Source organism: Drosophila arizonae, chromosome 2 (assembly GCF_054131065.1).
Source record: "Drosophila arizonae isolate 15081-1271.41 chromosome 2, UAZ_ARI_1.0, whole genome shotgun sequence".
Classification (NCBI taxonomy): Eukaryota; Metazoa; Arthropoda; class Insecta; order Diptera; family Drosophilidae; genus Drosophila; species Drosophila arizonae.
This window is the reverse complement of record NC_142922.1, coordinates 10,144,822-10,154,431: the sequence shown is the minus strand read 5'-3', so window position 1 is coordinate 10,154,431 and position 9,610 is coordinate 10,144,822. Positions and strand designations below refer to the sequence as shown.

The following is a 9,610-nucleotide window of genomic DNA, read 5'->3' as shown; positions in this document are numbered from 1 at the left end:
ACGATTTATTAAAAAGCTTTATGGAAAACTTAAATGAATATATTTGAAACTTTAGTTTTCAATGAAAGCTTATAAAATAATTATCTTCCCCATCAAGCTGCTATGAATACAACATTCAAATTTTATTTTCAACATTTTTAAAATGAAACAAGTGTCTGTAAATTTTGTCTTCAAATACGTACATATAAATAATATATTTATATTTGCATTGTAAATGCAAATTGTAGACAATATCAATTTACAATTGCACGTGTACTTGTGTGCTTAAAATAAATAAACACATTTATAAACATATACATATCATAAAAAAAACATTTACAGCTAATTATTACGAATACGTTTTGGAGTTCAACATTAAAATACATACATACATTCATACATATAGCAACATTAGCGATCAACAAATTAACTATTATTGTATATGTATAGGAAGACACCGGCGCACGTGCAAATGCACGCACGAAGGGTTTTTTTTAACAAACATTGCACATACACAAAAGCGTGCTTTACCTTAAGCAATATCTTTCAATACTATTACTAAACTTAAATACAAACAGCATTCATGAATTAAACTACTCTGCAAGCGACGCGCTTATCGACTTCTCCTGCTCGCGATGCTCCCGCTTGAAGCTCCACTCAACAATAACAAATGACACCGTGCCAATGGTGCCAGTGATGACCAAAATGGCCAGCTGGATGTAGAGGCCGAAGTGCGAGGAATAGAAGAAGCTGATGGCCGCCGCCACGGACTGTGTGAACTTGAAGAGGGCGAATGCGCCAACCGGATTGTTGACGAACTCGCCGCCCAGCATGGAATAGACCTGCGTATTGAAGCAGGCATCGCCAAGACCCAGTAGAAAGGCGCACACCAATGCCATCGAGGCACTAGGTGGGTCCAAATACGATATATCGGTGGTATCTGTAAACGGTGCGCTATTCGGTAAATTGAGGAATGTCATCAAATAGGCAGCCATGTGCATCACATAGCCGGCAATCACAATGGGATCGCGACCGAAGCGAGTCGTCTTCGACGCCAGAATGCCAAAGAAGCCGCCGCCAAAGACTTCGCCGACGCCAATGCAGATGCCCACCAGGCCGACAATTTCCTTGGGCGTCGAAGCTATTTTCGAGGTGAAGCCAATGGACGAACCGAAAACGCCGCTGAAGAACGAAAGCTCCAGACCTAAAAGCAACCAGAAATCAGTTTGGAATGAAACTTATATTATAATAAACCATCGTCCTCATCCTCACCTGTGTAGAAGAACGCCAAGCTGAGCAGCAGCATTTTCTTGGTGCAGAACAGTTTGCCGGCCAGCTTCAGAGCATAGAGCGCCTGGCCGCAGCCCGTGTGCTGCTCCTCCAGCTCATTGTCCTGCTCCGCGTTGCTGGCCATGAAGCGCAAGGCGGCCAAAAACACAATGCCCAAAATGGCCACAATGGTCAGCACGCCAATAACCAGATTGCGCGTCTCCTTGTCAATGTGCGTCTTGTCCTGAAACTGGTAGTAAACGAACAGATTGCCAAAGAACATGCTGCACTGCAGCAGAGCCCAGAAGATGCCCGAATTGCGTGAAATTGTCTCCGAGCTGCTGCAGCGCGCCAAATAGGTGCCCTGACCCGTCCAGGTGATCGAGGCGCCCAGACCCAGCACAGCGCTCGCCACATACAGCAGCGCAGTCGATGGGAACAGAAAGGTGATCATGAAGAGCCTGCAGCAACAGAATAATAGGTCAATATACCATTGGAATAGATTCATCAGAAACTTACGTGTAGGTGGATGCGCCCACAACCATCGCCACGCGAGGTCCTGTAAACGAGATGAAGGACGGCGCCAGCCAATTGGAGAGCGAAAAGAATAGATAGAGTATGGCCAGGCTGGTGTAGCCGTCGCCCTTGAAGCTGTCATCCTCCTGCGCTATGCTGTCCAATATTGTTTTCTGTGGAGTAAATGAGTTTTGAGACCATGTCAAACAGATTCAATTAAATGTGATGGACTAGAAGAGACGCCAAGCCTTATTTATGACTTAGCTCAAGTTATTTATGAATAAATGTTTTGCTCAATTTCCAATTCAAATGATCTGCTCAAGATTTTAATTACATTGCATTCCATGCACACAAAACTAACCCACCCCATTCAGAGCCGACAACTGCAGGGTACACAGAATATAAACAGCTTAAATGTGAAGCACGTGTCGTCAATTCAAGGTTAAACTAGGTCGAATCATTTCCTATGCGGATGCGGTAGTGGGCGTTGCTTCCACTTTTGGCAGTAAATTTTGTCTACAGTCTGTCAATACTATATATGTATAGGTTTAAGTGCATATTACATTCGAATATATATATTTAAACACAAACTTATATATAGAAATAAAATTTGAAGTATGTATATGCTGAAAGTCAAGCACTAACTGGTTTGTCGCCGCCAAATTCAAGTGCAATGACAGCTGCATCAGAAATATTCTTGCATCGCTGGCGACTGTCGACTGGCGGCTGGCGGCTGGCGGCGGGCTTGCTGCCACATTTTGCATTAATTAATTTGCGATTATGGAAAATTTCATGTGCCACAGACGCACACACCGACGCAGAGGCGAACGTGTTTTTTGTACACAGAATTTTCCACGCTTAAATCGAAGGACTTTGTGTGAACCCAAAACGACAACGAATTGATATCGCTATCGACTACTTGACTCTGACACCAATTTACAATTTACTTTTAAAATGCCTCTATATATCTGTGCTCATTTCAAGAACTATTTTAATATATCGATCTATAAAGCCCATTCATGCGCACAAGAGCCGAAAGTCAACTACAGCGGGAGAAAGTGAAAGTAAAAAGATAATAATGTAATAAAATATATGAATATATATAAATTTTTGCAACTTAAGCAACATTCTTCAAATAATATGAAATACTAGTGATTTCTAAAAAGCTTTCTTCTCTTTAATACCTCTTATATATCATTAAAGGGTCTTAATAAATTTATATTAAATCTGAAAATATGCTAATAATTATTCTAATAGCTTTTATTGATTACAAAAACAAGAAACAATCTTATCTTTGGCGCGATACATAGAAAGTATTTCATTATCAAAAAAAATCTTCGAATCGCAAGTGGCCCAGTTGTAAATCACTGTTAACGGAGCAAGAACAAACCAGGGCTGCAAGCTAACATATGTATGTAAGTTATGAGCTCAGCTAATGACTACAATTCGGTTCACTTGAACCAATTGCTGATTCCAGTTTATTCAAACTTTAGCTCCGTTCACCATATTGAACCAGTTCCATTTTTCAGCCTTGCCATAAACTTTAATCACAAATTCCTTAGGCCAAATCTTCAATAAGCACAATAACAACAATAAGCTGATAACAGTGCTCTCTATACTCTGTTTTAATCAGTTCAATACCGTCTATTGGACACATGATCAGCGAACAATGCAAAAAATAAAAGAGTTGCACTTGCAAATCTGGGTCAAGTTTTGTGCAAATAAATGTGACAAAGGCTTAAAAGAAATAAGAAACTTCAATACTTCGATGCAGCAATGTGAAAGTCATTGGCCACTTAAGAGAAAAAATAGATATAAATATATATGTATGTTTGTATACATATAAATATATATAAACGCAGCCGGAATAATTAGCAGCTGTCAAACCATTGTGGCATTATGATCTGATATATACAGTTATGTGTACGTGCATGTTACGCAAATATCAACTGGCGCGACAACTCTCGAACAATGCGAATGCGCAGCCAAAAAGGAGGCATGCTGAAAACAAAATCTATGGCAGAAACGAGTTTCATTCGCTAGTTTTTCAGATTTTCGTTTCATATGCAACAAAGTGGCCGACGAGGGGATGGCAGCGGGTAACGGGGCATCCTTGTGGGCTCGTCTATGGCGCACCCACTTTTTGTTTGTGGGTTGAGTAATGACGTCGCTGTGTGGCGCCTAACGGTTATTATGCTCAGCCAAGGGGACAGACAGCAGCTGTTTGCATCGTTTGGCAACACTATTCGCGTGTGTGTCTGTATGTGTGAGTTTATTTCAATGTTTGCATGTTGACTAATGCATATGCTGGCCAGCTTGGCCTTGAGCCTGACGTGTGGACGCTGTGTGAGTGAGCATGTGTGTGTGTGTGCGCAGCGAGCTTGCAATTGCATTGACATTGAAAGAGCTGACATAGATGCGTTAATACACATACGCAAAAAACCGCGCTATAGCAACTTTACCTATGTGTGTGTGTATATGTATATTTATAGCAGTTATTTGTATTTGATTGCGTAATCAGGTCGAAAATTATCAAATTTCGCTAATTGAATGGCTCACATTAAGAAATGTGTGTGTTGTTGAGTGAACTGGTTAATTTCCCTTCAACTTGTACACTTTGATCGAATACTTAGAGGGTATTGTTAACAGTGTGATGTTAACAGTTTGCACTTATGCATGTTACTTTTTTTGTGTTCTTAAGTTGGAATATTTTCGGTTTAACTTTAACTTCTTTTATATATGGGTCAGTGGAAATGCAAAGGTAAGCACTGGCATTGGCAGCGCAGTCCGCAATACTGGGATAAGACTGTAATATTGATTCATATATACTAACGTACTTATGGACTACGGATAGATTGCGCCAGAAGCCAAGGCCTTTACACCAAAATTGCGCTCTAATGGGCCAGACACAAAGAAATAGCGTACACTCAATTGGTGTTAGCTACGGACTAGGCGATCGATCGACCGACTATTGTTATTCCTCTATAAGCGTTTGGTAAACGGCACTTGGTGAACGCCCAGCTTGGAATTCCAGTTCACTTCAATGTGAGTCGTAGTTAATATATTGTTAAATAATATAACAAAAAGAAAACAAAAAGCGAACTAGCTGGAGGGCGAATTAAGCAAACGTTTGCATAAAAGTGAGAGTCAGATATTTATACAATACTCTGCAAACCGATTAAATGTGTTTGGGTAAATATCAAACAAAATTGTGAAGATACAAACTGTTAAACTCTCTCATAACGGTGTCTGTAAACCGGTTCACTGAACTGTGCACTTGAACAGAATATATAAAAATATCTATAATGAGAAAATAAAATTACTGCTGAGAGTTTTGCGTTTCGTTTCGAATCACAATCAAAAAGAGAAGTGAAAAAATGGGCTTAGCATACAAAACAAAAACCTGAAATTCAACCAAATAAAAGACGAGCTCAATACCAATTGATAATGAGTTGACATAGCAATACTCTTATTTTGGATCATTTATGTATATGTATTGTGTGATTTTTACTTAACAGCTGTAAATATTATATTTAACAGATAATTTAATGTACCAACTTATCATTGGGAACTCGGTTTTAAATTACATTTTTTAGTTAACATAGATACGTAAGCTGAAAAGTAACATTGTACCATGTTTACGTTAACGCAAGGTAAAGGTAATTTTTAGAGTACACAATATTCTATATAGGAAGAATGACCAAATAGATCTGACTATCCTGTGCATGTGTTTGATATCTGGAAATATTAATTCACAACCAGTCTACACCACACAGTTAAGATCAGTTGTTTTCATGACTAGATATAAACAACGAGTGACCTTCATCTTAACAGGGTTAACAGAGCCCGGACAAAAGTCTGAGCAAACCGCTATACAAATTATATCGTGAATGGACTCATTAATGATGCTACATATAGATTTACATGCTTATATCCTAAAAGTAAACCTAGAACACAGGCATTTAATTTTTGTAATTACAGTAATGACAGAGAGGCCTATACAAATACAAAGGCATACACATACACACACATACAATTGCTCAATTTGTGTGGGCGTTTTCTTTTTATCAGGCTACAAAAGTCTATCAAAGGCCCTTCACCTCTGACAAAGGGAGTTGATTCTTAATTGAAAGTTGACTTTTGATCTCGACAATTGAATGGGAAAGTCTTGCATTAACTCAATTGATTTATGCTTCATATATATATATATAGATAAACAAGCATATAGCCGTTATATAGCGTTATCAGCTTTAGCATATTATCGTATTGTAACAACTAGAAGCTGTTTAAGCAAACAGAGAGCCTTACGAGCTGATTAGAAGTATGATATACAATATTACATTTAAAGTAATAAAACAATAACGGAAGTAGGGCACTCTGTTACTTTCTACATATTTATATATATATATATATTTCTCTTTATATATGTATACATATAAATCAACGTAATTTACTCAAATGGTAATTGAATGAAGCACTTTCTTTATACAAAGTAGCTAATGTATATGAATTTGATTGTGTTTGTGTGTGTATGTATATGTGTTTGCACGCTTGTTGGTGGGCAGTGCTGTCATAATTTTTCGAGCAAATAGAGCCACATTGGCAAAAAAAAGAAGCTAAAAGAAGCTAAATTCAGGAAAAAATAAGCCAAAATAAAAGCTGGGTTTAAAAAACACTATTTTCTTAATTAAATTCATTTATGATTATTCATTTGTTTTTGATTGTTTGATTCCTTCAACTATATCTCCACTTTCAAGAGAAATAATCAAATCAGGAACGTCGAAATCATCACTCCACTCTCAACAGAGACGTATTTAATAACGACACCTAAGACCATTAACGTAGAAATTATAGATATATGTATATGCATATACATATATACAAATTATAAAGTATTCAATCTTTTAAAGAGAGGTCAGGTGTTTAATAAATAATTGTTATTTACCAAGCCGCTTTGTCACTTGATTTGTCCAAAACCAAAATAAATTTAACGCTTCCAATCTTATTTCTTCCAGAAAATGAGGAACGAATGTTTAATTATGTTGTACATTTAGTACGGTGTAGTATAAATCGCTAAACGCTCATGCAGTCGCATAATTTTGTTTGGCGGAGAGTACCTAGGTTGTTGATGAGAGCAATTAATGTGTGATTTGCCACATAGAGGAAAAGTGCTGTTGGTTGTTGCTGTGGTTTTTGTTGGAGTTTGCCCAAAATCAATTTTTTCTTTCTGTGCCCATCCAATTCGTGCACGTTAGTGTTTTTTTGTTGACACACGAGACCTGTTGCTCATACCACGAAATGATTTCGATAGATTGTATGATATAAAATCATGTATCGATACTTGTATTCATGATTTTTTGTGTTGACAGCGATAAGAACAAAATAAATCAAAATAAGTAAATGAAAATTAAATAAAGCTAAAATAGAGCTAAATTAATTTTTTTAAAGCCAGAATTCCCGCAACCCGCCGTTTTCAAATTTTTCCCGCATTTGGACTTCAAATAAAGCCAGATCTGACGGGAAAAAAGCTAAAATGACACCCCTGTTGGTGGGTGGCTAGAACAACTTAGAAACGACCACGTATGCCAAGGCTACGACATCGCCTATTGGCAAGGACAAGGACGAAAATAGCCCTGTATTCTATGGCACGGGGAATGTCAACAACGCCCACGCATACACACACACACACAAGTATACAAAAGCCCGGACGCGCACTCAGAACTCACCTCGATGTTACACATTGTTTGAAATGCAGTGAAAACAAACATAAAGCCAAAGCCAAGTATTAATATCATCACGAATTTCATCTCCATTTTGTCGTATTATTGTTATTAGTTCCTTGTAAGCTGTTGAAGATTTATCTATTTGTTGATATTATACATATCAGACCAGCATTTGACGTCACGAGCAATACGTTAGACTCGGGGGAAGCAGAAACGTAGGCGTTAGTAGAAACTGCGACTTTTAATTAATGTTTAGCGCGGGTAAATGATAAAATCACTTTTTACTTATGCATATTATTTAACAAGTGCTTAAAATAGTAAAATGCAATGCAAAGAAAGCTTCACGGAAAATTGAAACCGAAACCCCAAAAATGTTTGACGCGCTGGGTTAATGTGCGTATGTGATGAGGTTTGAGAGTGGATTGAAACAAGCAAGAGAAAATGTCAAGTGTAAATATACACAATGTTAATTAGAATGCAGTCATGTTAATATTTCAACTCAATGTGGCACTGTTAGCACCATAAGAGAGTCAGCTGTTACAGGCTAACCGGTTACACTGACCAGTCAGTGCCGGTTATCATACAACCGCCACAATATAGTATTTTCTGCTATCGATTTTATAACAATCGAAAAATGCCGGAATGATTTTAAGTCCAAAAGTGTCTCACATTTATTTTGATAGTTGGTTTAACGGCTAGCATTAACTGAAAGCAGACGAGTTTTAAATCGACTCGTTATCATTAGTATATTGGGAACCAAGGTCAGACGCAGCAAACCCACACTTCATATTGTTGGACTTAGGATGAATTTATTGATCCAACATTTCCCGGCTTTACCATCTGCAAAAAATTATTCTCTTTAAGAATTTTACACAGATCAATCAAGCCTGCTATGCCTGTACGGCAACCAAGGCATATTAACGACTCCCCGCGTGTATACTCCCTTTTCAAACGTTTGATGGGAGCACGGTCTCGGCTTGCCTTTGATTTCGATCCCAGAATTCGTTTTGTCTTTGATTTCGATACCCGCTTGATGCTCTTCACGGATGTTTTCCTTGCCGACGAAGAGCGTTTGCTGCTCGTCCTGGAATCTAAATCGCATGTAGGTGTTCCAGTATATTCCATGCTGGCGCGCTTGATGGTATGCCGAATGGCATAGCCCGATGATCCCGTGCGGGCCAGAATGCCCAGATCGGTCAGATTGGACAGCGATTGATGGATTATCTCGTCCACATTGACCAATTGCTTGCTACGCCGCAAAGTATATTTCACATACTTATTAATCAGATCAGCGGAGACAAAGCCGGCCAGCGAATCCTGCAATTCGGAGACGGCCTTGTAAACATGCCGATTGACTTTCCTTGGCACATTAAAATTATCCATGTTAAATCAATGAAACAATAATTTTGCAAAGAAAAAGATTTGAAATGCTCTTATAAAATTATAAAATTTTAAATATACGTCTGTAATTATAAATAAATTATCGTGCGCTTTGCCCAGATTGTGATTTGTTTTGTGCAAGTTCCCGAAGTGTTCTGAAATAGTTCAGTTCAGAGTCGAATGCTCGAGCTGAGAGTGAAAGGCAAAGGCTACTTGGGTTTAAAAGCTAAAACGAAGAGATTTTCGATTTTATTTATAACAATTTTTTTTTGCGAAAAATTCATTTAAGTGTTCAAGAGGTTTGTGTATATATGTGTGTGTAACATAGATCGTTTATTATATATATAGTAGACATATAATATATATATTTAGTATATATTTTATGATTTATTGGATTCGGGTTAGTTCATTTTTTGGTTTACCATAAACACTAAAATCTGTTTCTTTTTGCAGGTATTTATCGTTATAAATCATTTTTTCATTTCATTCAAGTGAATCTTTTGCTTGTTACAAACGGGAGAGGCTCCACACATATATCCAATCGAACCATAAATAAAATTTCTTTGTGGTCGTTCATAACATAGGTAATAGTGTATATCGTAGTATGTATGGTATGTGTATGTATGTATAAGTATAAAGTTAAATTTATGACCGCTGTCCGAGTGCTGCTCCGAACGGGGTACTCAGTACTCCTGGTCGGCGTCCGGAAGGGGCGATATCTAGGCATTTCCAAAAGAAGCAAA

The 9,610-nt window shown here is 37.9% G+C and overlaps 2 protein-coding genes across 3 annotated transcripts; both read right to left on the bottom strand.

Annotated features, from left to right (window-relative positions):
* Positions 1 to 162: 162 nt before the first annotated feature.
* LOC108621332 (UNC93-like protein MFSD11) lies at positions 163 to 7,631 on the bottom strand. 2 transcript variants are annotated; one of them, XM_018018586.2, is made up of 4 exons: positions 7,491 to 7,631; positions 1,768 to 1,937; positions 1,252 to 1,709; positions 163 to 1,183 (listed from the first exon to the last, which is right to left on the bottom strand). In XM_018018586.2, the coding sequence occupies exons 1-4, from the start codon at positions 7,575 to 7,577 to the stop codon at positions 573 to 575; spliced, it is 1,326 nt and encodes a 441-aa protein (XP_017874075.1). In that variant the 5' UTR covers positions 7,578 to 7,631; the 3' UTR covers positions 163 to 572. The 2 variants fall into 2 exon arrangements, with proteins under 2 accessions (XP_017874075.1, XP_089321306.1); XM_089465180.1 differs by lacking the exon at positions 7,491 to 7,631 and adding an exon at positions 2,410 to 2,748.
* On the bottom strand, positions 7,491 to 9,528 carry vrs (versager). The gene is made up of 2 exons (XM_089465315.1): positions 8,469 to 9,528; positions 7,491 to 8,327 (listed from the first exon to the last, which is right to left on the bottom strand). The coding sequence occupies exons 1-2, from the start codon at positions 8,868 to 8,870 to the stop codon at positions 8,286 to 8,288; spliced, it is 444 nt and encodes a 147-aa protein (XP_089321441.1). The 5' UTR covers positions 8,871 to 9,528; the 3' UTR covers positions 7,491 to 8,285.
* Between the last annotated feature and the right edge of the window lie 82 nt (positions 9,529 to 9,610).